The sequence below is a fragment of the Dermacentor variabilis genome, unplaced genomic scaffold (genome assembly GCF_050947875.1).
Source record: "Dermacentor variabilis isolate Ectoservices unplaced genomic scaffold, ASM5094787v1 scaffold_12, whole genome shotgun sequence".
NCBI lineage: Eukaryota > Metazoa > Arthropoda > Arachnida > Ixodida > Ixodidae > Dermacentor > Dermacentor variabilis.
The window spans coordinates 35592022-35619708 of record NW_027460280.1 but is presented as its reverse complement, the minus strand read 5'-3'; the positions used below and the strand labels follow the sequence as shown (position 1 = coordinate 35619708).

Here is a 27687-nt window from a genome sequence, read left to right as displayed (position 1 = left end):
GGAAAACAACATCATCCGGTTCTGTCCAGCTACGCGGCATTCGCATATTTTTAAACTCTGGCTAATGTCAGCTGGGACGCCCTGTACAATAGAACGGTTGCAGAAAAAGCATCGAAGTGTATGCCATCATCTGCTAACTTACTTACTAACTACCTTACTAACACTAGTATTGGCTATTGCTACAGCATGCCTTTACCATCATCAACATTATTTCGTTGCCGACGTAATCACGCTGACATACATCCTGTTCCTGTTCAAACAACCTCATGGCATCCTGCCCTGCCCCGAGCTACTCAGTTGCACCGTGCTTCGAATTCCGCGTAAGATCAAAAGGGAGCGTGGACCGTTCAGTGTCATAGCCAACACCCAACTGTGCATAGAATGCAAAATCAACTATTGTGTTTATCTCGATATTGATCATAGGTTGCTGTCAATGTTTCATTCCGAGCTTCGCTATCTTGTGTGTTAGCTACTTTCCCACATTGTAGAAATTGTTGCCCCTTCTTTGTTGTGGATTCACTTTGCGTTTTGTTGAATGTTATTTGTTAGTTTTCGTTATTGTCCTGCTACTTTTATTTTTTGTGTATACTTGCATTATGCCAAAATGTTCTCTTTCATTGTTTGTCTCGTTTCGCTTACGTTTTCTTTTTGCAGTTTTTTTCCTTAGTTTTTATATTACTGTACCCGGTGCGCCAACATGCAGACCTCAGAGTTATTCATGTGCACGTTAAAAAAACGAGTGACGTCATCTGCGCCGTGCGCGGATCTTCATCCCGGCAGGTCGCCATGCTTTCCCAGTTGGACTTACGGACCACATCACCGCTGACACTTCGTACGGGAGAGAGGGCTTCACGACCCCCTTTGGCTCGTCTGCCGTGGGGACAACTAATGCTGAAAAAAAAAATTGGAAACTTATACTGACGAAGCGTGATGTGTTTTATTTTAGTTGAGCTTGTCCGTGTTTTATTTAGATGCCGATAATGGATACCTGAGAAACCTCAGGTGCTTTATAACAATGTTCTCATTTCTATGGCGCGAAGGATGGTTTTTGTGCATGATCGGTGGTGGCGCTGGTCGTAGTGGTGATGGCTCAAAGCGTCGGGTCGAAGATGGGCCCCTTCAGTGTGCTGATCGCTGCGGGAGAGTGCCATTTAGGATGTTCGTCGTCGTGTGCACATGCGTGCCCCGCGTGTGGGTCGAGGTGCGATTGCGCCTACGAGACCATGTGTAACATCATGGTGCAGCCCAGGATACTGGGATGCATGACTTTCGCGCGTGCAAAGTTCAGCACGTAGAGAGGACGCCGGTGAGGAGTGTCCTCCCTCTGTGTCACGTATTTTGTACATCAAATTCACCCACCTCTCTACGCTTTTGTGCTAATTAGTGTGTTGTTTTGATTATTTTTCAAATATATTTTTTTGCGGCGTGGTTGGATTATTTTGCACGTGGTTCCGGTCTTTCAGAAGTCCTGTAGGCATATTAATGAACCAGTATAGCATCTAAGAACGCTGATTTGCAGAAGGCGAGAAATCCGTAACACATGAAGTTTACGCAAGTCGTACTGGTGGACGGAAGACCTGCTGCCATTGAGCTGCACTGTGGTGCTCTTAATTTCAAAAAAAAAAAAAAAATGTGATGAGCGCTCTTTCTCTACCCCCGCCTCAGAAAAATAAAGAAACAAATAAAGAAAAAAAAAGCCAAGAAAAACGCGTATGCATTCGTGTCAAGCGCAACACTTTTAACTGATTTTCGTAAAGTGTCACTGTGGCTTAGGAAAGTGGTGAGATAGCTGTGGAATAAATACTGCGAAGCAGTTATTAACGTGCAATGGGATATTGTGAACATTAATTTAAGGTAACAAAAAATAAAATAAATAAGCTCGTAGATCTTTATTTCGTTTTGACGGAATTAATTTAATTTGGAGTGCAATTACACATCGAAGAGTCGTACATTTGCGGTTACATTTATTCACAAGAAGTAACGGGGTTACATAACAAGTTCCCGAGGAAAGAAGCATACTCGACGGTAACTTTCTGGTGATCAAGAATCGCACTGAAGAAATGTGTGCGCTTTCACTTATCGACATGTTTTCATCGAAGCCTTGATCCAACAAAGTACAGTTTTGCCTCCGCAGTCTGTGAAATCCAGAACCCATGGGACTGAAATACCACCAACTTCCCAGTTGGACAAAGTTATTAGTTTGCAAAACAAGTGTCGCGCAGATTACCTAAATCAGCCTGTCGCAGCATCACGCATTCAAACCTGACAATGGCGTTGTTTTTTGTGCTTCATCTTGAGTCTCCGTGTGGTTAGTATCAGCATCACAGACGAGTGCAGCTCGATTCGTAGCATAACGAAAAGTTATTCTTGTTGTCACTCGACATCAGCGAAAATGCCACATTCACAAATTAGGTTGTCTCTGCACAACATACAGTGGCGCCAAATCTCAAAAAAAGGAACGCAGTTTTATGGCGGCGACGATAAAGGTTCGACACCAGATCACCTCGAGTAGTTGAAACGCTCGAAACACTTCGGTGAACTTCGTCGGGAATTTCGTTCCATGGGGCTCTCTGCCTTGACGTACTCCAGCAGAGATCGCGCTGTGTACACTCTGAACAGGTTTATAGGCTCTTGTAACACGAATGGTGTACCATGCTCTCAATGCACCTGGAATCTTATTTTCGCTTGCCTTCCTGATGCGGTTTCTGCAAAAGCGGGGAACAAGGGGAACGAAGAACACTTAACGAAGTACGCTTAAGAAGACTGAGTATTTCGCGAGAAGAAGTGATGGTTCAGGTTACAGAAGGACCCACTGCTGTGAGGTTGTCACTAAATAAGCACTCAGGGCTGCCGAGAGGGCTTTTCATTCTTGGGAGGCGTTCTAACAGGGCGATCACAACATTACATGGGGACTTTGAGGTCACTCGTCCCTCTAAATGGTATGGGTAATTCTATAAACGATGAACTGGCGCGTTATAATCTTGCACCAAGCGTCCTCTCGGAGCAAGTTTTTTGCACCACACTCGTGATGGAAATACGGCGTGCAACTTCGCGTTGTGCGCGCTTTGACGAGTGTGTTACGTGCTTTTTCTGGCGAGTACATGTGATCTATACGACTGCTCAAGGAACGTTCTAGTATTATTTTTTCTATCTATAGGAAATCACACTTCGCCATTTCAAAGCATTGCTTTTCAGTGACCTTCTTCACAACCGATGTAAGCTCTTTTATACACTTACCCATGCAAAATTGTTTTTGCTAGTGCAGGTAGTTCTCGTTCATTAAAGAGTGAGTGGTTGAGGTGCTAGTCATGTTGTTTTTGTAGAAACTTTATGTGAAACGTTTGTATCCCGGGCTTCATGTCCTCGTCGCCCTTTAATCACGTGTACTTAGTTTACTTGCCGCACTATCTTCACTGCGAATAATTTGCGTGAGTTCATTAAGCGTCTGGCAAAAGAAGCGCAGCCGAAAGCTTTCTCCGCAAGAGAAACGCGATCGTCTCCTGCTCTTCGAGACAGTTATGGTGACTTTCTAATCAGGAACAGCCGAGTCCGAGGCATGCGTGAAAATGTGAGCGCCGGTTGTGCGTAGGCTTTTTCAAAGTAAAACGCGCTTCAAAGTAAACCTAGCGCTTGTGGCCACGGCGCACTAGGGAAGGCGGACCCACACTCGCGAGTCAGAGTGTAAAATGTTTTCTTCACTCTCTCTCTCGGTCTCTCAGCCGAGACTGCCGGCTCTGATTAGCATAGGCGCTTGCGCACGTAGTGTACTCTGGTGGCACGATAGAAGGGCAGTATTAGAGTTATCAAAACCAGGCAGATTCTTTCAGAATTTTTTTTTGTTTACTACTCAGGCGCGGAAGCGTGTGACGGTCTATTCACGTGCGAGTTCGATGTTTGCAGTTTTAGAGCGTGTCTCGCCTTCGCAAACACACACGTCGGCGATATGAAGCCAAAGTCGTCGACGTGTTTTAAAACATAAATTGTGATTTTCGCATGGGCTAACGCGAGATCGGAAAATGCAAACTTCAAAGTTTTGTTGACATAAACGCCTGGAGACTGGTTTCCTCTAAGTCGTATACAAATCGGTGCCCTTGTATATATGTTTTTAACGAGTGGCCACTACGTCCACTTGCTTTAAAAAATTGCCACGTCGTTCTAGCCACGCACACTCGACAGTTGCACGCCGTACAGTCTTTGCCAGAGAGCCCGTGTAAGCTTGCCTAATTGCTGCGCGATATTAAGAGTGAACAATTTATTCACGTTAGTAGGCCCCTTTTCGCACGGGTTAATGGAGCGTGAGCACAGCAGCGCACAGAGTAACAGCACCGTCAGAACAGCTTAGGAGCCAGCGCAAGCATTGCTGCTGCACACATGACAACGCGTAAATCTGCGTCTGGAGCAAGTGCATACCAGAAAAAAAAATACTGCTGAGGCGTGCGGGGCGCACGCGGATCCGTGGACGCGTGTTGCTCGGCAGCAGCCGCAGCACTCCATCTCCGCATGGGCCCCGGTGCTTTCGCGAGAGCCTAGCAGCCTCGAGTACACAAGAGCCACCCTGGCACACGGAAAAACGGCTCGCGCTGTGCCCGGCACAGGCGCCAGCGCGGCGGCCTGCAGCGGTCTGTTTGGCAGAGGTGCGTACGCAGTGGATCGCGACTGAACACTTTGCGGGCAGGGTGGAGGGCGGATGAGCGCCGCGCGAGCTTTTATTGGCGGCTGCGGTGGCGGCGCGCCGTTCAGGCGCGCTCGGGGAGGCAGTTCATGAGGTAGTAGGTGCCCTTGGCTAGCTCGACGCGGTCTGCGGCCAGGTCCAAGTCGGTCGGGCAGCGCATCCCTGCTGGGCAGGCGCAGTCGCGCTTCACGAAAACCGTCCCGGTGACGAAGGACTCCGAGATGGCCATGCAGGCGTCCTCTTCCACGGGCTCGCAGGTCGGAGGCTGCGCCACAAGAGAGAGAGAGTCGCACGTTGCTCCCACGACCGGTGCCGAGCGTATACGTCGCCCTGTCCGAAAGTCAGAATCGATAGGGCATATATGTATATAAGGTCATAAAAGTATGACCAAGGGGACTCCCAGTTTACTTAAGCACTTTATGACACACATACACACGGACACTCTGCCATACATGCTCCCAGTTTTTTTTTGCACAAGTTCTCCACATACCTCTCTCTTGAGCACACGGCTAATACATTTGCTGGTTTCATGTGCACAGCGAAGAGCTATCACACGCTTTTTCTATCAAATCTTACACGCTTTTTCCAGTGCAAACTCAGCGGTTTGTGCTTCCAAGTAGAGGAACAAAGACATAGAAAGAGAGAGACGCACGCGTTTGCAGAGCGTGCTGACGTCGATGGCGGTGACGCCGTTGTCGTACTGCTGGTGGCTCGTCTGGTTGCGGTAGAAGATGTGCGTGGGCGGGCACGAGCAGTGCAGGCGCGCCGTGTTCTCCAGCTTGATGCCCGTCAGCAACGACAGCTTCACCGCCGTGCTGTACACCACCTGGTCGCGCAGGCAGCGCGCCAGACGTGGCGCCCGCCCGCAGTACTGCGCAACGAGTCAACAGGGTGAGCGGCCTTTGTGATCAAAAACACTACACGTACACGTAGCTGCAACTAGGCGGTGTGAAACGCAGCCTGGTGCTTTTCTGAGAATGTGCCCTGGCTAACACATTCGTCATTAATTAGCACATCACTAAACACTGTAATAGCAAGTAGGTAGCAGAAAGCTAGTAGCGGTCAAAAAAGCGTAATAGAAGCGAAGGCTGTTTGGGCTAGTACGTTGGCCATCCATTATCGTGAGTGTAAAGCACGAAGGTAAACCACGAGAACGTATACATATACAGACACGAAAAAGACGAGGCGCTCGTCCTTGTCGTGCATACGCCCTGGTTTCACCTTCGCGCTGTAGCCTCACGACAAGATGCTGTGAGCCATTTGAGCGGTGCAGCGTGCAGATATAGGAGGCTATGTGCACACGGTGTGCTTTTTTACGTACTGTTCGGGAGGAGAGTGCACGTTGCCTTTTCAGATTGTGCGCACGAGAATATGTCGCCAACAGATTCGTGGGATATTCTAGCAACATTACACACACACACACACACACACACACACACACACACACACACACACACACACACACACACACACACACACACACACACACACACACACACACACACACACACACGCACACGCACACACACACAAACACACACACGCGCGCTAACGCACGCGCGCACGCAAGCGCATCGACATCAAGGTTTCTATTGTCACTTAGCAGTGACGGCGAAGAAAGCGTACGTTGCGTACGCAACGGCATTGCGGTACGTATGATCGCTACGTTCTGCAAAGTGCGCATGTGCAGAACGCAACACGAACGGTACATGATGCGTACGCGGCCGCTGCGTACGCACGCATCCGATTCTTGCGTGCGTGCGTACGTGGGGAGCCTTGCGTGCTGCTCTCGTGGTTCTCGTTTGTTCGGGAGAGCGCGAGACAAAAGAGTTTCGCAAAATGGCGGCGTCAAAGGCGACCAGAGGAAGGCTATACTCCTCAATGGCCTGCGATCTGCCTTTGCTGCGTGAAGTGAACGCGCAGAAGCCATCCCCGGATCCTGCACGGCGGATATGCTAGCAAAAATGTTGACTCTGTTTTTGAGAAAGTGTTCAGTGTGCCCTGTTTGCACAAAAGCCTCGACCTCCTGTAGGCGCAGTTCGTCGCAAATGCCCGTGCCAGTCTCAGAAAGTAAGTGCTCGGTTTTTATTTTTCTCGATACGATTCGTGTATTGCACCGTATTAAATGTAGAGACCTTTAAAAACCTAAATATAGTTCGACGTAGCGTGAAAGCGCATGCTGGCGTGATAAACAGTGTCTATGGTTCGACCGATGGTTCGACGCACTGACCCGCCGTGGTTGCTCAGTGGCTATGGTGTTGGCCTGCTGAGCACGAGTTCGCGGGATCGAATCCCGGCCACGGCGGCCGCATTTTGATGGGGGCGAAATGCGAAAACACCCGAGTGCTTAGATTTAGGTGCACGTTAAAGAACTCCAGGGGGTCGAAATTTCAGGAGTCCTCCACTACGGCGTGCCTCATAATCAGAAAGTGGTTTTGGAACGTAAAACACTATAATTTTTTTTCGGCGCACTGGCGGACACGGCCAACGCTCTCCGACGCGCCCGGCGTCTAACAACGCTCGCCTGCTTACGTACGTAGGCATTTCCCAGTACTAAAGCGTGACGGGACACGCGCTCCTACGTTCCGCAAGGCGCTTGCTTGCTGCGTACGTATCGTCATGACACAGTACTAAAACTGTCTAATAACAGGCTACACTCGAAGAACAACGACAGCAGCCAACACAGTCGGCGATCGTCGAAAATCTGATTAGCGGGTCAAGTGCGTCAGCTTTTGTACGTGAGTCATCGAAGGTTCCAGGGTAGTCGCTGGTGCCCGCGTGTTTTCCAGAAAGTACTGCACAATTCGCATCGCGCATGCGTGCAATCAGATTACACAGGGTTCGATGATAACAGACAACGGATAGATCCATTGATAACATTCGATGGTGGTGGTGAGGGTGTTACAGCAGACGGGGTTAGCCTGGCATACATAGCCGGCAATTGTTCCGCCTGAGCCTCCTATGAGTGTCACAGTGTGTGTCACCAGGTGTCGAAGAGACCCATTTCTCGCATGAAGGCAATCAGCAGTCGTTGCACCCTGTTAATTATTGCCGCAGGCCCTACAGGGAAAACGACGTCTTCAAAGGTCGTGTGCGAAAGACCATTCTTTTGCAGGCTGTCGACCATCGCTTTCCTTTGTGTGTCGAACTGTGGGCATATCCAAATGAAATGTTCGATATCGGCGATATAACCACAGAAGGCACATAACGGGGAAGCGCATCGTCCAGTCTTGAAGAACCAAGCCGGAGTGTGCGCGGAGTCTGTTCGGATGCGGTACAATAGCGTTGCTTCTTCCCGAGTAAGTCCACGGGTCATACATGCTGGGTGTGGAGTCTTGGTGGATCGCCCTAAAGTGAATGCGGATTGCATTCTTAGGGTTATGAAAAATTTTTGGCGCTCTTACTCTTGGGACACATGTAAGTGCCAGGCGAGCAAGAGCGTCAGCTTTTTCATTTCCTTCAATTACTACTTGGGATGGTACCCATTGAAATTTTACGTTAAATCCCTTGCTTATTAGAACTTTGATCAGTGTCAGAGAATGCCTTATAAACTTGTCTCGAGGTAGGCCACGGTGTAATCGTTGAAACGATGATTTTGAGTCCGTCAGCACCACGACGTCACGTGCGGAATAAATGCGTAGTTTTCGCAAGGCCGCGGTAATGGCGGAACTTTCTGCTGTTGTAGAAAAAACTACGCGATCCAGGCGGCCAGACCATGACACATCAAGGAAGGGAATGCAGAATGTCGCTGCGCAGCTGTCTGTCTGTGCACGCACCGACCCGTCTGGGAAAACTTGTAGGTGGCTTTGAAACGCTGCGCTCAAGTGGTCTACCACAAGAAACTTTGCTTCGGCAGTTGAAATGGTGCGTTTCGCCGGTAGGTGGGGTACACTGAGGCTGCACGTAACGTCCGAAAAAGACCATGGCGGGTCGAGGCGACTCCGTTTAGGCCACTCCAAACCTAAACATCGAAAGGTGTTCAGCGCCGCATGGAAATTGGAGCGAGTTGTTGCTCTTAGCCGCCGGAGAAGCGCCGCGCCTGCATTCACTCGATTCACTCGCCCTGCCTTAAAAGATGCGTCAGCAAGGCCTGAGACGCCAAAAGGCGGAGTGGAAGAGACCCCGCTTCATTACTAACCTTCTTGTTTGAAGCCACTTGAGAAACTCCCATCGCCAAGAGATGGCGATGGGGGTGCACTGCCTCCAAGCACTCCAAGTGCACTGCCTCCAAGCACTCGAATTGGCTCGGTGATATCATAGGCAGCTGATAAATAATGCGGCTTGTTATCAGTGCAGTGTTCAGTTTAAGCATAGACATAGGATTGTTTCCTACCCGCCGTGGTTGCTCCGTGGTTATGGTGTTGGGCTGCTGAGCACGAGATCGCGGGATCGAATCCCGGTCACGGCGGCCGCATTTCGACGGAGGCGAAATGCGAGAAAACCCGTGTACTTAGATTTAGGTGCACGTTAAAGAGCCCCAGGGTCGAAATTTCCGGAGTCTTTCACTACGGCATGCCTCATAATCAGAAAGTGGTTTTAGCACGTAAAACCCCATAATTTAATTTTAGGATTGTTTCCCCAGCGTACATCTGCCATGCGACGAAGTGCGTTGACTCTTTGCACTGATGCAGCCATAACACTTTTAACTGCGCGTCGCCATAGTAGCTTGCTGTCGATGGTGATGTCTAGGAATCGAACACTAGTTGCATGGCGAATTGGAGAGCCTCTAATATTCAGCGATAGGCGAGTTGACTTGCGCCTCACCCCCGCAAAAAGCATGAAGGCACATTTTTCCGCTGATAAAAATAGGCCAAGTGTCCATAAGTGACGATCGATGACGGAAATTGCACCCTGGGCCCCGAGATCCAAATGCAGATGTCATCTGCGTAGATGGACATCTTAACAGCCGTCCAACCTACCTTCAGTGCATCTGGAAGGGTGGCCATGACAACGTTAAAACCAAGGGAGATAGGACACTTTCTTGTGGGACGCCGAGGAAAATGCGTCGCTTTTCGCTCATTATATTTCCGAGCTTAACCTGAACATGTCGCTCTCTAAGAAATTCATGGACGAATCGAAGAGCATCCCCAGAGACACCCAGGGCTTGGAGTCTATTGATGATGCCAATTAGAAGCACACAGTCATATGCTTTGGCAACGTCCATAAAGATGGCGAGTGTCGAAATGCCGTCGACGCGAAGGGGCTCGATGTGCTTTAGTAAGTTCAAGACACTGTCCTGGGCACTCAACCTTGGGCGAAATCCGGTCATACACGATGACAGTCTATTTCCTTGCTCAAGATACCAAGTTAACCTCGTACATATTAGTCTTTCCATTCCTCGAGGACCAGCGAGCCCTCGTGGAAAGAGCTAGGGCGGCGGCCTTAGCCAACGGAATTCTGGAATAAGAATCCGACCACCCTTCTCCTAACTCCCCTCCCCTTTTCTTTTCAACAAAATGTTTTCATCATCATTAACTTTGGTACGCATGATGTTAGCGATACTGGCCGATATAAGGCAAGGTTCGCAGGATCCTTTCCACACTTGAGCACTGGCACCACTCATGCTGTCCTCCACGTTTTGGGAATCTCTTCTGTGCTCCGCGATTAAATACGTCCAGAAGGGCTAGCCTTCGCTTGCATGGTATATTTGTGAGCATTTCTCTGCTGATCAAATCGGGACCCACAGCGTCTTTTTAATCTGCCAAGCGCCAAATACAACTCACGAAAGGTGAATGGCGTATCGTCGCATGGAATGATTGAGATCACAGAGGGTTCACTATTACTGCTGATCTGCCAGATATGTATACATTTGAAAAATCTTCTGCAAGGATTGGTAAATCTTTTCCTTGCTTTGAAGCAAGTGCTTCGAATAGAGCTTATGTGGGCGAATCTTTTCAGGTAGGCTATTGATTACTCCCCATATCCTTCATGGGAGTAAATACCGACAAGCTCTCACAGAAAGTAGCCCATTGAACTCGCCTTAACCTTTTTGTGTGACGACGGATGATAGCGTTTATCCTGTTCAGTTTTCGCAGTCGTATTTCCCTTTTCTTCTCATTAGCTTCCGCTCTGCTCTCGCATATGCGCTGTGCAGAGATTCTTTAGTTTCAAGTCAGGAGTAGGCAAATGACCTGGCAGTTTCAACACTGAAGTAGCCACTCTCTTTCTCCACAACATATCTGCGAACAGCTCCCCAGGGGATTCGTCCAACGCTTCTTTGTATGTGTCCCAGCGTGTCACAGTATGGAATTGTCGACCGGTAGTCTGAAATCCGATGATCTTTGCGAAGATTGGGAAATGGTCGGCTGTCAATCCTGTCTGGAGCCACTGTGGATGATACCAAAAAGGTCTGTAGAGTGTAACACCAGGTCTATGGCACTCCATGAATCTGGTAGCCTGAAAAAAGTCGGTATGCCATCGTTCGCCACACACAAGTCAGTAGCATCCACGGTAGCGACAAGTTCTTTGCCGCACAAATCTACAAGCTTATCTCCCCAAAGCGAATGATGTGCGTTAAAGTCCCCACTGATTATTCCAGGCGAGGGGCAACGAATGCAAAAGTCCTTTAGAAACGCCTCCATGGAGACCTTCCTTCGTGGACTTACATACACTGACACCACACTGAGTTTTCGGCTTCCTATAGGCACACTTGAACAGCGGCAACTTCCAAGGAGGTAGAACAAAGTTCTTGCACTGGTAAGGTGGCGTGATGCAGTTCACGGCTGATGTATATCATTGCACTGTCATTTTCAAATGAAGGTACACTCAGACAGCCCTGTCTGATGTACCCTGGGATCGTCCTTCCATTTGTGAGATCAGCCTCCGAGAGGGCTAGAATTGGTATAGGCATGTCTCGAAGGAAAAGACTAAATTTGTACAGACGCTGTAGAATACCGGCGCAGTTCCATTGCATTATTAAGGGCACTTTTGAACGGCGAAATGGGCCAGGTGGGCTAGAAATTGCCATTATGCTACTATATATATATATATATATATATATATATATATATATATATATATATATATATATATATATATATATATATGCATGCGGAAGTAGAGCAGAGTATTACTGACTCAAGAGCCAGCACTGCTTCCAGCATATCCATCGCTGAACTTGCAGGCATCTTCGCGGTGTGTGAGCGTAGTGGCGTGAACAAAAGGCGTATCACATGTTGGCAGTTTTCCTTCAGAGTGCTTCGGAACTGGTACAGATCGGTTCACTGCGGCTGCATATGTGCGCATTTCGGACTCTCTTCGAACATGATCGTCAGCGGTGTTGACCAGTTGCGTTGGCTCAATAACTTAATAATAATAATATTTGGGGTTTTACGTGCCAAAACCACTTTCTGATTATGAGGCACGCCGTAGTGGAGGACTCCGGAAATTTTGACCACCTGGGGTTCCTTAACGTGCACCTAAATCTAAGCACACGGGTGTTTTCGCATTTCGCCCCCATCGAAATGCGGCCGCCGTGGCCGGGATTCGATCCCGCGACCTCGTGCTCAGCAGCCCAACACCATAGCCACTGCTCAATAACTTCTTTTGGCGGTGTGAAAAGCGGGAAATTAGATGCGTATTCTGTTTCCAAACCACTTAGTTGTAACGCGCTGGACGTCGTCTTCTTGTTCGATGGTGCGTTTGCATGCTTTGCACCCAAGATAAACATCTTATTTCTTCGCTGAGCGGCTGTCCTTGCAGAACATCGGCCGTAGCTAGCTCAGTGGCCGCCGTCGCAGTTTGCGCAGATAAAATTGTCTTTTCTTGTACACGTCTTAAAGTCATGAGGTCCCCCACAGCTCTTGCACCTCTGCTCGCCACGACAATACTTAGCTACATGTCCGAAGTGCTGGCACTTAGAACAGCGAGGTGGCGCCTCCATGTAGTCGACAAGCTCGTGTCTCGTAAAACCGAGGTTAATCTTGTCCGGGCGCTCAGAACTTGGAGCAAATGTGGGAACGACAGAGTCAGTACGCCTTGACTCCCATTCAGATGACGATCGACAATATTCGAAGAACTTCCGATAAATGCCGGCGTGGCCTGCGCTGAGCAATAGCATTTGTTAGACAGTGAAACGCGATCGTCTGATAAAGATAAACAAGTACACGTGTCACTATAGATATCGCAAGCGAACCCACACTCCAAAAGCAGTTACACCATTTGGGGCGTATACTTGTCCCACAACGATAATCGTCATCTGCCTTGCTTGCGTTCACTTTCTTGAAAACGCTGCTGTCGCTACGTTCCTGTCGAGAATGCTACGTCACGCTGATAACGCGCATGCAGTTCATGACTTGGAAGTACCGGCCTCGCAGCGTTAAAGAAAGAAAACTCAAGCAAAGCAGATGACGATTATTGTTGTGGGACAAGATATGCCCCCACAGAGTGCAAACTTTTTAAAGAGTGCACGCGTATACGATCTCTCCCGCATGGCTTCGCACGGTAGGCTCCGTCCCTTCAGAAGATATTCGTTCAATGGAAGCATCCGCCTACGAAGTGCGCATGACATGGTGACCACTGGTTTGTTTTTCTTATTTTTTTTCCAAGGAAGTTGGAAAAGGGCAGTTACGGCATGCACTGGCTAAGATGTTGGCGTTGTTGATGGGATTTTGGTATGGTTGAGTAGCGGCCGGCAATAATGCTGCTTTCCCCTTTCCCTCACCCCCAGTGTAGGGTAGCAAACCGGGTGCTCTTCTGGTTGACCTCCTTGCCTTTCCTGTCCTTGCTCTCTCTCTCTCTCTCTCTATCTTGGCACTGTTGCTGGTCAGCAGGACACCTATTGAATTCATTATGCAAAAAAGAAGTGAGGCATGCAGACAGGACACAAGAGTAGAGAAGTGGACAACACGTTCGTGTTGTCCACTTCTCTACTCTTGTGTCCTGTCTGCACGCCTCACTTCTTTTTTGCGTGTTGTCCACTTCTCTACTCTTGTGTCCTGTCTGCACGCCTCACTTCTTTTTTGCATAATGAATCCTTACCAACTAGCTCAGCTTTCTGTCGTTCTAAGTTACACCTATTGAAGTAGTAAGACTCGGTACGTGCATAGGGATGTCATTTTCATAGCTTTCTTTCATGAAAAACAAAGTTGCGTGCGCGCGTTGCGCACGTCTCGCTAGAGGACGGCTTGAGGGCGCCACGAAGAGATAGTTTGTGCGACACTTCCGAGACGCCGACACGTCCGCGGAGTTATGTTTGGAAGCAGTATACAGGGTGTCCCAGCTAACTTTAGCCAGTGTTTAAAAATATGCGAATGCCACGTAGCTGGCATTGACATTGACTCTCACTGACAATTTTCGTCTAATTATAATATTTGAGAACTTGATTAATTATTTGGGACTAATGTAATTAGGTAGAATGAAAAAAGTAATCTGAGTATCTCCAAGCGACGGAACATTACCTTGGTTCTGTCGAGCTACGTGGCATTCGCATATTTTTAAACTGTAGCTAAGGTTAGCTGGGATACCCTCGTATATTCTACCGACGTCAAAAACTAACGCGAGAAAGCATGCATGATTTCCGGATGAGGAGCGCACCTTGTATTGGTCGTTGCCGTGTGACACGGTGCGACCGTCCAGCGGGTCCCAGTCGAGGGGGCAGCCGAGGCCGTCAGGGCAGCGGCAGAGCTGCTCGGAGTTGATGCCGGCGAGGTTGAGTTGCACATAGGCGCAAGCGCTGTCTTCCATGCACTCCGGAAGCCCCTGCGCCACGGTTGGCGAATCAATTGCCGTTACGCGCGTGCCGCCAACTGTGCGTGTGTGTTACTCATGGGCTAGAAGTGAAACGCTGTAACTGCAGTGCGAATTGGCAGCTGCACATATAGTGAGTCGTCACTTTTCGACGAGACGTTCGTGTGGCCCACCGCGTAAACAGCTGAGTGACTCGTGCTGACCATATTCTGTAGCCTCGGTGCAATGGCATACATTTGAACCACGCGGCTCACTTCATGGAGGGTTCTGACACTGCATAGACAATCCGCCTGCACCGTTTTTTGATCGCATCTCACTTTCGGTTAACCATACATTTCCGTTCAAAAGAAGCGCTTTCACCTAAGCTATCTGCAGTGACAGCAGCGCCAGAACTCACAGCCTAGGATTAAGGGAATGAGAGAAATGTGATTCAGACACCTTCGATAGTTTGTCGCGAGTCAACAGTGCCCGAGATCTGCTAAAGTCCAGCCGCGCATGCTCTGCGTACACGGTCACGTTCGAACGCGGAAGCACGATCATTCGCACGCTTGCTGCAGGCAGACCTCGGCTAAGACGAGCGATGAAGGTGCCGTTGTTCTCTCTTCGAATATCGCGTCATTTTACATCGAAGCTGTCTATGGCTAGGATCCGGGATATTATGGCGTCTGCGTAGAAGAACTCGTCTCTAAAAAGTGAGAGAGCCAACAACAAAAGCAAACGCATATATATCGCCGCTCGTGTCGGAGCTCGGTTTAACGGCCGCCTGTGTCTAAAACGGCGCTCCATCGCAGCTGTGTCTCTGTGAATGCATGACGTAGTGCGTGATGTAGTGGTGTGCGCCTGATAAGGCTAACCAAGGGGAATATTGTGTACCATTTCGCTCCACCGTTACTATGGGAAGGCCACGCGTGATCCGTACGCCTGAAGAACAGAGTATCTACGAGGAGCGACAGTGAGAGCAGCGGCGGGGAAGACACGTCGTGCCAGTACAACGGCCCGAGAAGAAGAGCGTGCCCGCGATGTGGCACGTAAGCGACGAGCAAGAGCCGACGACGCATATCGCGACGCCAAGAATGCCACGAAGAGACGCTGACGCCACGCGGGCACGGTGCCGGGATTCGACGGCGCCTATACGCAAGGTTCCAACGAGACTTTCTCGATTGCAACTTCGAATCAAGTTGCCGAGTATGTGATCGCCTATGGTTCAATAACGACCTCTCGGAAATCAATGGCATACGGTCGGAAGAGCGACGGCAGAAGGCGGTGGATGTCCGGAAGCGGTGCGTTCCCAGCGAGAATGTTGGGCAGTGTGGAGCCTGGGGCACGTTGCGCCATTCATTGTCTTACGTGACGGACACATTTAATAACAGAGGTGGTATGCGAATGTGTTTGCTTCTCTGGTCGCACTTATACTTGTTCATGTGCTTTGTCTGTTTATGAAACCAAAATATCCTCTGTATTTCTTTTTTTCTTTTTTTGCCGTGTGTTGCATGTTGCAATTGCCGCTGCTGACAGTTTTGTACAAAGGCAGCTGTGTGCCTTTGTAAAGCTGCCTCTACGGAGAGCAGCTTTTACCTACAGCTTCTTTCATCAGTGTGATAATGAAAAATAAACATTATTATTCTTAATATCATTGTTAATCAATCCAAGCTTGATAAGCTTATCGGTTCGTTTGACTGAGAATCCTTAACCAAAGAAGATTCGTCGGGCAAAGTGTATGAAAGGTTCTGTACACAACAGAAAAAATTTGAATTACGTTGCACACGGCTGAGAGCTAAGCCGATAAGAAAGGCTCACTGCTGAATGAACACGGAAATTCTTGCTTCTATTTCGTATCGAGACACCTTGTGGAAACGCTGCAGAAGAAATCCCAGAAACCAAGCACTGCGCTTAGAATACAAGTCTGCAAGAAATAGAGTTGTTACTCTTCTGCGTGGCGCCAAACGCTGTTACTTTTTTTTATAAATTCCAACAATCTCCAAATGATGTACGCAAAACTTGGTCTTTGGTAAACCATCTCAGAGGAGTGAGTTCCAGTAAACGGTCAGTTTTTGGTCCTTTACAGCAACCTCCCCCAGCAGTGGCTGGTGCTTTCAACAGGCACTTTGTTAGAGCGTCCCAAAGAGCTGTCTCTCCATCCACAAACACTCGGTCGTTAGGGCAATCCGTATCCGCGTCAGCTTTTCTGCCGAGAATTTTGAAGGGTGATCTGGAAGAAATTATTTACAGTTTCCGTCTTAACAAGCCCACTGGGTATGATGGAATATCTTTACACACCATCAGAAGGAATTTCAATGCGCTGTCAGATATTATCTTGCGTATACTGAATGTTTTTTTGGAAGGTGACGAAATTCCAGAATGCCAAAAACCTGCAGTTGTTTTACCACTACACAAGTCAGGGAAGAAAGTAGTGAAAATTATCGGCCAATTTCTATATTGCCGTTGATTGCTTAAGTCTTTGAAAAATTTTTTTTCAACACTGTATTCTTTTCTTAACAAAGTTTTCATCCTAACTGATCGACAGTTTGGCTTTGTTTCAGGGCGTGGTACTGTGGCACTGCTTGAGGAATTTTCAGATGAACTGTTCTCGGCATTCGATCAGAATATTTTCACGTGTGCGCTGTTCTTAGATGTAGCGAAAGCGTTTGAATCCCTGACTAATCAAATCTTGTTAAGTAAACTACATTTTTGTGGATTTTGTGGGACTTTTTATAACATTCTCGAAAATTACTTGAGCAACGGATTTCAAGTGGTCGCTACCGATGATAAGGTCGTTTTTAGTTCTAATCTGTCGTTGAAAGCGGGAGTTCCTCAGGGGTGCATTTTATCTCCATTGTTGTTTAATGTCTTCGTTAATGACTTTCCTTTGGCAATTTCCAAATGTTCTGTGTTCCAGTATGCGAACGACACTGTTACTGGCAAAACCTCTTTCTTACAAAATGTCAACTGAAATGTTGCAAAGTTACGTGTACAAGGCAATGCTTTGGTTCACTAATAATGGAATTTTTGTTAAAACCCCAAAACACAACTTGTTTGTTTTCGCTCTCCACTCAAGACTACGGTAACCAACATGCTTCTTTACTCACATGGGTCAGACTGTGTTTCTTGTAAATGTGCGCCTATCCCATACGTGGACTGTGTGAAATATCTCGGAATCTATTTCGACAGTAACTTATCATGGCAACATCGCTTATCACTTGTTTGTTCTAAACTGAGGTCAGTAGGTTGGATGTTGTTCAATATCAAAAGTTTCGCACCCTTGTCTGTAAGAAACATTGTGTGATTGTGCACATACACTGGGTTAGTGTGTTGAGATACAGTATTACAGTCTTCGGCTTCTGTTCGGATGGTTGGAGAAGTATGGTAGACAGGATTATAAAAAAATATTCTTAAAGATGTTGCCTACAATTCCCCAACAGTAACAGATGAAAATATCTTCTGTGAACTTGGTCTACTGAATTTTCATTCATTGCTTATAAAAACAGTTGTCGTCAAACAGTTTTGGAATTCCGCATTCAAACAAAAAAGTGCCGCCACAAGGGAACTTAGAAAACACGTCCGGTATGTAGTTCCTCGTTCAGCCACAAGGTATGGTGCCGCCAGACGATGTGCATATGTGCCGGACATATTTAACAATTCACCAGATGAAATTTTTAATGCGACATCGAAAAGCACGCTGAAAGAAATATTAAAGCAGCAATGGTGAGATTAACCGCGAGAACTTTTTTTGCATCATAATATTTACTTCAACTTCCTTTACTTTAAGTAGAGTAAACAAATGTTTTCTTGTTCTTCTCCATTTTTTTTCATTTTATTTATTCTACATGTCTCACCAGTTTATGTATTTTTTTTCTTTTCGCCATGTGTATCATATTCATAGGCACGGTCCTACAAGCCACCTGAGGCTTAGACCGGCCTCTTTATGTTTTTATGGCAATCATCATCATCATCATCATGATTATTATTATTATTATTATTATTATTATTATTATTATTATTATTATTATTATTATTATTATTATTATTATTATTAATTACCTATCATTACGATGACCACCAATCAGGACAATAAATATGTTCGTACCTTTGTTAAAAATTCTGTCACCTCTGTGTCGTGCGCTAAACAGCTTCGCTCATCATCCACTTTCGCTGAGTGGAATGGCTAATGAATTTTTTTTTCGCAGCCCAACAACGTGATGATAAATGAAACAGTCGCAGCATTACGTGGCTGGTGAAAGGTGGTTGAACCCTGTCAGATATGTGGTTTATACAGACGTAGCGTGGACAATAGTTCAGGGCACAATGACATTTAGTCTTCGTTTCTGTTTCGTACACCAGAGAAAAACATATTGCAATTTACAGATTGTGGCCGGTGAGCTTGCAAGGCGTATCCACTTGGAATGAATTGCCAGAATGACACCTGTTTGGAGATATGCGCCATCAAAATCGCCCTAAAGATGCCCTGTTGTTCCACTTACTTTTTGTGACAAACGCTCTTATATGCATTGAAGCACGAAAGTAACCGGGAAAACCATGAATTTCTTCCACACTTTGGTAAATAATATCTCGAAACTGGTGTCATCCTGAAAATTCATTTCCAGAGAATGTCTTGTGAACTCGCCGGCTACAATTCGTAAATTGCAATATGTGCCGTAAAGTAAATAATTCGGAAATTAATTAGTGATTTTTTGTTAATTAGTTGAATATGTGTTTCAATTTCTCGTGCTATAGTGATGTCCGACTCTCGGAATAACCCAGTTCTAGGACAAGGATTACGCTATCTGCCGCAGGGGATTTTTCGAAATTCTGGTAAACTTGAAAATTATCACCCCGTATACCGGGTGAATTTTCAAATTATAGCCGGGGAGTTCGCAAGGCGGCTCCTAGCCATCGTGGATGCTCAGTGGCTATGGTGTTGGGCTGCTGAGCACGAGGTCGCGGGATCGCATCCCGACCACGGCGGCCGCATTTCGGTGGGGGCGAAATGCGAAAACACCCGTGTACTTAGATTTAGGTGCGCGTTAAAGAACCCCAGGGGGTCGAAATTTCCGGAGTCCTCCACTATAGCGTAATCATACTCAGAAGCTGGTTTTGGCACGTGAAACCCCATAATTCAATTCAAGGCGGATCCACTCGGAACGAATTCTCAGGACGACATCAGTTTCGAGATATTAATTCCATAACGTTGCGGAGAAATGAATTGGCTTTCTTGTTAGTCAGTGCTTCAACGCATTAAACGACAATTCGTTAAGAAATTAAGTGGAATGACAATGCATTTTTACCGTAAGCTTGACGGCGCATATCTCGTAAATGGTGTCATCCACACAATTCTGTTCAAGTGGGTAGCTTTGCAGTCTCACCCGCTAGAATTTTCAAATTGCAATATGGGGCAATTAGTGAATTTGTGTTCATTAGTTGATTATGCAGTCATGTTTTTGTTCAAGTAATGCCCGCCTCTTCGACTAGACCAGCTCATGTACTAGAATTGGGGTACAGCTGCTACACGTAATTGAAAAAAAATTTGAAAGTGTTCGCTGAAACACCCTCTATAGTGTAGCTCACTACCTTTCAATAGTGAGCTGCACTATATAAGGTGTCTCAGTCTATATGCCTAGCCGATTCGTCCGTGCATCCGTCTGACGGTCGCCTGTACGCCAAAAATTCCGCTTGCGCAACCCATGCGCATGCGCGAAAGAAATGTAGAGAGAGAAAGAGAGGCGCACGATTGCCCAACACCGCCTAGATAGCACAAGGCCTTTTTACTCCGATCCATGACGCCATGCTACCTGGCCCGAAATTTCCATTGACAAGGCTGGCGTGATGAAAGCGGTGACGTCAAAATCATTGTTGCCGACTCGGGAGCATCCCCATTAGATTCTATGGCAGTCGGGCCAGGTAACATGACGTCATGGATTGTAGTGAAAAGGCCTTGTGCTATCTAGGTGGTGTTGGATTAGCTGCGCCAGTAATGGACGTCGTTGATCTCCATCGCAGCCGAGCGCGCGTGCGCAGCAGTTTCTCTCCGGCTGCGAAATGGGTAGGTCACGCGTCATACGTACTCCTTAGGAGCAGGCAGCTTTCGACAGCAATGCCGCGAGCAGAACCGAGAATGAGCTCGTCTACGCCGTGCCGATGCTGCAGCCCGGGCACAAGAACAGCCTCGTGCAGCCGAGCGCAAGCAGCAACTGCGTACCGAGGATCTGGCAGGCTACCAAGCCGTCGTTTAATGAACCATCGCGATTAATCCTGTGATAAACAGCGGGGCCGCACGTTTCAGTTTCGCTGCTTAACCATCTGTACGGGGCACTTGGGCGAGGTTTTTCTTTTTTTACTCACAACAGAGATGCGCTTACTGGCACTTTCACTCGGTGCGACTACCCGCACGATCAAGGAGGGCACACACAAGATGATAATATATAGATGATGAAGAAGTACACAATAAATTCTAACTTCCCCCACGCGACAGCGGCCATCCTGGCGGCAGCCTAAGGGTGCGGGGAACGCCACGTGAAGGGCTTCATACGAGGAACGTGGACCACTTCGGTAGAGCGGCCATGGCGGTCAGTTGATGGAACAACAAGTGTCACACGATAATTAACGGGAGAACTCATTTCCAGGACCGTGTCATCATCATCATCATCATCATCATCATCATCAGCCTGGTTACGCCCACTGCAGGGCAAAGGCCTCTCCCATACTTCTCCAACAACCCCGGTCATGTACTAATTGTGGCCATGCCGTGCCTGCAAACTTCTTAATCTCATCCGCCCACCTAACTTTCTGCCGCCCCCTGCTACGCTTCCCTTCCCTTGGGATCCAGTCCGTAACCCTTAATGACCATCGGTTATCTTCCCTCCTCATTACATGTCCTGCCCATGCCCATTTCTTTTTCTTGATTTCAACTAAGATGTCATTAACTCGCGTTTGTTCCCTCACCGAATCTGCTTTTGTCTTATCCATTAACGTTACACCTATCATTCTTCTTTCCATAGCTCGTTGCGTCGTCCTCAATTTGAGTAGAACCCTTTTCGTAAGCCTCCAGGTTTCTGCCCCGTAGGTGAGTACTGGTAAGACCCAGCTATTATATACTTTTCTCTTGAAGGATAATGGCAACCTGCTGTTCATGATCTGAGAATGCCTGCCAAACGCACCCCAGCCCATTCTTATTCTTCTGATTATTTCCGTCTCATGATCCGGATCAGGACCGTGTATGGGCCAATAAAGCGGGACTGAAACTTCTCACACAACCCAGAAGTGTGAACTGAGCACTTCATCGCCGGGCTGGTAGAAAACTACGCAATGAGATGCGTCATAATGATCCTCACGGTCCTTTTGTCTGGCTTCGGTGTTGAAGCGGGCACGCTGGCGACAATGGTCAAGACGTGAAACATATTCTCCGCAGGAAGATGGAGATGGACTGACGGGGGCAGAGAAGGAAGAAACGTCAAGAAAGGAACTGGGCGAACAGCCATAAACAAGCTAGAATGGCGAGTAACCGGTTGTGCGTTGAACGACGGTGTTATACGCGAAGGTGGCGAATGGCAAAAGTGCGTCCCAATTTCTGTGATCTGGTTGAATATAGGCGGCTATCATGTCAGAGAGCGTACGATGAAACCGCTCAGTGAAGCCGTTGGTCTGAGGATGGTAACCTTAAATTTTGTGAGTTGTTCCAGAGGCTCGGAGCACTTCGCCTACCAGTTCTGAAAGAAATGCCTTTCCGCGGTCGCTGAGAAGGACACGAGGGGTGCTATGATGCAAAATTATGGCTTGAAGAATGAAGGTAGCAATTTCGGAAGCAGATGCAGAACTGACACAAGCTGTTTCGGCATAGCGCGTGAGGTGGTCGGCGGCTGTAACCATCCATCGACTAACGGCGGGAGTCATGGGAAGTGGCGCATAGAGATCAATGCCAACAACCTCGAACGGTTCCGCAGGACACGAGACCGGTAGTAGCTGCCCGGCAGGAGCTGATGTTGGCCGCTTTCGACGCTGGTAGACAGGCCAGGCCAGTAGAAGCGACTTCTTATGCAGTCGTAAGTTTTCTGCGTGTCAAGGGGGCCAGCAGTCAAATCGTCATGAAAGGCTTGAAGGACGCGAGCACAAAGGCAGCGAGGCAGTACGGGCACCCAGCGTTGTCCGTCAGGATGATTGATATGGCGGTACAGCACGGAGAATTTTGTAGCTTGAATTGTGTCAGCTGTCGACGGAGCCTGGCGTTAGGCGGGCTCGTAGCACCACGAAGGCGGTCAATAATACGCCGACAGTAAGAATCGACGAGTTGTTGAGACGAAAATGATTCATGGTCGTCCGAAGTGAGATTGTCAAGAGCGGCGAAGGACAAAATCGCCGTTGAAGAGACGTCAGGGATTGCGTCTCTGGAGGTGGTTGCGGAGTCATTGATCAGTGCGGCTGCATGAAGCGGGCAGCGAGAAAGAGCGTCTGCGTCTTGGTGTTTTTTACCAAACTTGTAGCTGATCTCAAAGTCATATTATTGCAGACGAAGAATCCAGCGACCAAGACGTCCTGACATGTTCTTGAGTGTGGAGAGCCAACATAAGGCGTGATGGTCCGTAACGATGGTAAAATGGCGGCCGTGGAGATAAGGGCGAAACTACTGAATGGACCAAACGACAGCTAGGAATTCCTGCTCGGTGATGGTATAGTTCTTCTCGGGAGGTATGAGTATGCGGCTTCCATATGAAACAACTCTCTTACGCAAAGAGCTGTCTCGCTGGAGAAGAACGGCACGAATTCCATGGCCTCTAGCTGCCGTGTGCAAGATTGTGGGTGCAGTCTCATCAAAATGACACAGGACAGGTTCAGATGTGAGGGCGCCCTTCAGCTGGTCAAAGGCAGATTCACATTCCGGTGACCACACGAAGGGAGCACCAGAACGAAGTAGGTTGTGCAAAGGAGCAGCTATAGAGGCGAAGTTGCGTATAAATCGGTGAAAATAGGAAGCGATGCCAAGGAAACTGCGTAATTATTTTGTCTTTCTGGTCGAGGAAAGCAAAGCACCGCCAAAATTTTGTCAGGATCAGGTCAAATACCACCCTTACTCACAATGTGACCTAACACCTTGATGGTCTTGCTTGCAAAACGGCACTTTTTGGTGTTGAGCTGAAGACCAGCGTTAGCGAGGCATGTGAGAACCTCGTCCAGACGTTGCAGGTGCTGGGAAAATGTCGATGAGAAAATAAAGATATTGTCCAGGTAGCACAAACATGTTTTCCACTTCAGGCCGCGCAGAACAGTGTCGATAATGCGCTCAAAAGTTGCGGGAGAATTGCGGAGGTCAAAGGTCATGACGTTGAACTCGCAAAGGCCATCTGTGGTTGCAAACGCTGTCTTTTCTTTGTCGTCTTCGTGTATCGGAATTTGCCAGTAACCTCAACGCAGATCAAGGCTGGAGGAGTACTCGGCACCTTGCAGAGAATCGAGGGAATCGTCAATTCGAGGCATAAGGTATACATCCTTGCGCGTAATCTTGTTGAGCACTCGGCAATCGACACAAAATCGCACGGAGCCATCTTTCATTTTGACCAAAACGATGGGAGACGACCACGGGCTAGCAGCAGGGCCGATTATCTCACGTTGCAACATGTCGGCGACGTTTTCCTGAATAATCTTGCGCTCGGCTAGAGACACCCGATACGGCCGGCGACGTACGATGGATCTGCCGTCTGTCTGAATGCGATGCGTTGTGACGGAAGTCTGACCCAATGTCGAAGAATGGACGTCGAATGAAGTTGCATGCCTCTTCAACAAACTAAATAACTGTTGCGTCTGCGAAGGGGTAAAGTCGGGGTTGATTACGGCTGCAAGAGCGGAGGTAGAGGGAGAATGTCCAGTGTAAGTGATTTCAGGGGGAGCCGCCTTCAGGTGAACGACACAGAGAGGATCGGAATCAACAACGCAACCAAAGTGGCGCCTTTAGGAAGGAGAATTTTCTCGGGTGTTGTGTTCCTTGCGGCGAGAAGCGCAGACCCATTGTCAAATCTAACTAGGCCTGTTACAATGGCTATCTCTTTTGTGAAACAATACGCAGAAGGTAACACTAATGCATCTCCATGGTCGATGACGTCGGACGTGAATGGTCAGAATTTGCTGAGAGCCTGGACGTAACTCGGTATCTTCTGCAGCGAGCAGACGAAGTGGCTGGTACTTTTCATCGCCAGCGAATAATCGGTATCGGTCATATGTACTACGACATATTGCCCACAACATATAGCAGCAGAAGCAGAGGCAAGGAAATCCCGTCCTAAAATGAGCTGGTGGGAACATGGCGACAGCACAGCAAACTGTATGTGGTGGATAATGCCGTCGATCATCACACGCACAGTACACAACGTAGAAGGGCGGATGGAGTCCCCTTGAGCTGCAGCCAGCTGTGATCCATCGTAAGGCGTTGTAACTTTCCTGAGACGCTTACACAAATCAGTATGCATAACAGATAAAGTGGCACCAGTGTCCACCAAAGCTTGAACTTGCACACCCTCAACGAACACAGACAAGTGCGCGCTGGAGTAATTGTAGTTCTGTCGGTAAATGCGGCTTTTCCTCCGAAAACTGCATTACTTAGTTTTCCCGGCGACGGTCAGAGGTGAACGTGGCAGGCCGGAGGGGTGACGAGGAGCGGCGGAAGGGCGAAGGTGAATGGTGTCTCGTGCTGCGGTAACCATTTGGTGTCTCGGCTGTTGCGGGTGGAGATGTGGAACGTTCAGCGCGGAGGGGACGCGTAACGCCGGTTTTAGAAGTGGCCCCACCAGAATACGCATCGCGTTCACTCAGGTCGTACCCGCGACGCTCATCTTGTTGGCGCTTGCGGCAACAACGTGACATGTGACCGCGATAACCACAGTAATAGCATATAGGACGAGAAGGTCGCCAAGGCGGGTAGTAGGGGCCGCTAGATACGCCGGGAGATAGTGCGGTCAGATGGGGCAATGAAGGCTCAAGTGGAATTGAGGGGACATTGGCCAGAGGAGCGACACCAACCGGCGCGTATGCGGGTAGAGACAACGTTGAACGGACGCCGGTTGTGAGGCGCGGTAGCAACCTGGGCGAATGTTGGCAGGGGGCGAGGAGCAGGAGGGTCAACATGAGCAGAGCAAGTCATGGACGCGAGCTCCTCTTTGATGACGTCGCGCAACGCTGCAACAGAAGGCTGAGGAGGAAGGACCAACGGGGATGAAAAGCCAAGTGATTGAAGTTCCTCGCGGATAATCGCTCTAATCATTACACGGAGGTCAGGGTCCGCCGTAGAACGGTGTTCGCAGTCCGGCTGCAAGCGTACGGACTCGAGCTCATCGAGGCGCTGGCACGTCAAGACGATGTCAGCGACGGTAGCCGGGTTCCTCACGGCGAGCGCGTTGAAGGCCACAGTCACAATGCCTTTAAGAATATGACGTACCCTGTCCGACTGAGCCATAGCGTCATTGACAAGGCGACAGAGTGCAAGCACGTCCTCGATGTACGATGTGTAGGACTAACCGGAGTGTTGTTTGCGAGCATCAAGAGTTTTCTTCGCAAGGGTGGAGCGAATCGACGGCGTTCCAAATACTTGTCGAAGCTGCCGCTTGAAGGTGGTCCAATCGGAGAAATCAATCTCATGGTTGAAAAACCAGGTCTTCGCCACACCCGTCAGATAGAACGAGACATGGCGGAGCTTGAGTAGGTCATCCCACCGATTAGCAGAGCTTACGCGCTTGTAATCGTCCAGCCAGTCCTCGACATCGTCACCGTGAAGAACAGTGAACAGATGGGGATCGCGCTAGTGGCCACTGATGATCAGAGAAGGTGAGGCTTGCGGTGTCGAGATGGTTACGGTAGAAGTGCCAGGCTGCTCGTCCTGCGACATGCTGGCGGACATTCGGCACAGGCGGCGACCTGAACGAAGCTGCAGGTAGTACGGCAGGTGTGCAGAGGACGGGGGACCAAGAAGCACCTCCACCACTTGTGACGTCACAGCAAGGGCCGACCTTTATTGAGCCCGAGAGACGCGGCGAAGGACCCTCGGCCAAGTCCACTATGACGATGCGACTACCCGCACGATGAAGAAGGGCACACACATGATGATGATAATATACAGATGATGAAGAAGTGCACAATAAGTGCCCACAATACAGAGTGTTTCAACTAACTTTAGCAGAGTTTAAAATATGCGGATGCACTTTAAGACTACCCGACCAAATCTATGTTGCTCACCTTTGTATGTAGTGTGTCATGCTATTTTTTGTATTTAACCTAATTAGATAATGAATCAAGATTAATTACAACTTCAGAAGCAACGAAGCTAGGAAAAAAGTCAGAAACAGTCAGGAATCTTTGAAAGCTATCGCGTTCCACTCTTAAAGGCGAAGCTTAAACGTCCTCCAAATTTTTTTAGAGTGAATGGACTTCTGCCTAAAAGCAACAAATTTGGTTGCAATAGCCTTCGTTGTGGATCGTATTTAGTGCACTCCAGGAGGAGATGATGCACGTCTTCATTTTGATGGCCACAACAACACTGCGGACTAGAGGCACGTTTTATCCTCTATAAGAAGTGTCTCGTAAATGCAGTACCAAGCGGCAGGCGGTGCACCAATGTTTGCAATTTTCTGTTTTCTTTTAGAATTTCCGGAATTGATAGGTTTATACATGGGTCTGTAAAGTATAACTCCGAGTTCTTAGATTGCTGATCAAACCAGGTAGGTTTGCTGAGACGACCGGATGCCTGTCTCAGGGGCATACGGACTTCACTATGCAAAAGGGGAAGAATGATTCTGTCTGCGTTATTGTGCGCCCCATCCGCAGCTGCGTCCGCTGCAGTATTACCAGTAATATTGCAGTGCCCGCGGGTATACACTGAAATGCAATTACGTGATTCATTGCGTTTGCTTTTGTATGTTCTTTGAGCGTCTCATTCAATAGCAAAGTGTTCCAAGAATTTTTCTCACTGCTTTGTAGCAAATTGAGAGCGACTTGCGAATCACTAAAAATAACCCGTTTATTGAGCATTCTTTTCTGGTGTCATGAAACGCAAGGCACACAGGATTGCAAACAGTTCTGCCACGGTGGAAGATGTCTTGATCTAGCGTCAAATGTGGAATGACGAATGCTGAAGTCGAGGAATTTTTATGACACGAATCGTCTGTATACACTTGGATGTACTGGGGGACATAATGAGTAAATTTAGAACAGCGCTGTTTGGATCGGACTGCTGGTACGATCTGTTGGGAACTCGGCGCTGACGCCCGTGGTTGTACCTGGGTCGCAAGCCCCAAGGGTAGCGTTGGCCTGGCGGCCTGGGGTACAACTGGAAGCATCCGAAGGTCCCGGCAAAGCAT

At 48.3% G+C, this 27687-nt stretch overlaps 1 protein-coding gene across 5 annotated transcripts in view; it reads right to left on the bottom strand.

The window, feature by feature from the left end:
- Positions 1-1907: 1907 nt before the first annotated feature.
- LOC142566420 (U-scoloptoxin(11)-Sm5a-like) overlaps positions 1908-27687 on the bottom strand; it is a 225785-nt gene continuing 200005 nt past the window's right edge. For all 5 annotated transcript variants that reach the window (XM_075677394.1, XM_075677398.1, XM_075677397.1 and 2 more), the window contains 3 exons: positions 14207-14371; positions 5325-5543; positions 1908-4937 (listed from right to left, as the gene is read on the bottom strand). In XM_075677394.1, coding sequence (XP_075533509.1) covers positions 4737-4937; positions 5325-5543; positions 14207-14371 — 585 coding nt within the window. In that variant the 3' untranslated portion in view covers positions 1908-4736. The remainder of the gene's footprint in view (positions 4938-5324; positions 5544-14206; positions 14372-27687) is intronic.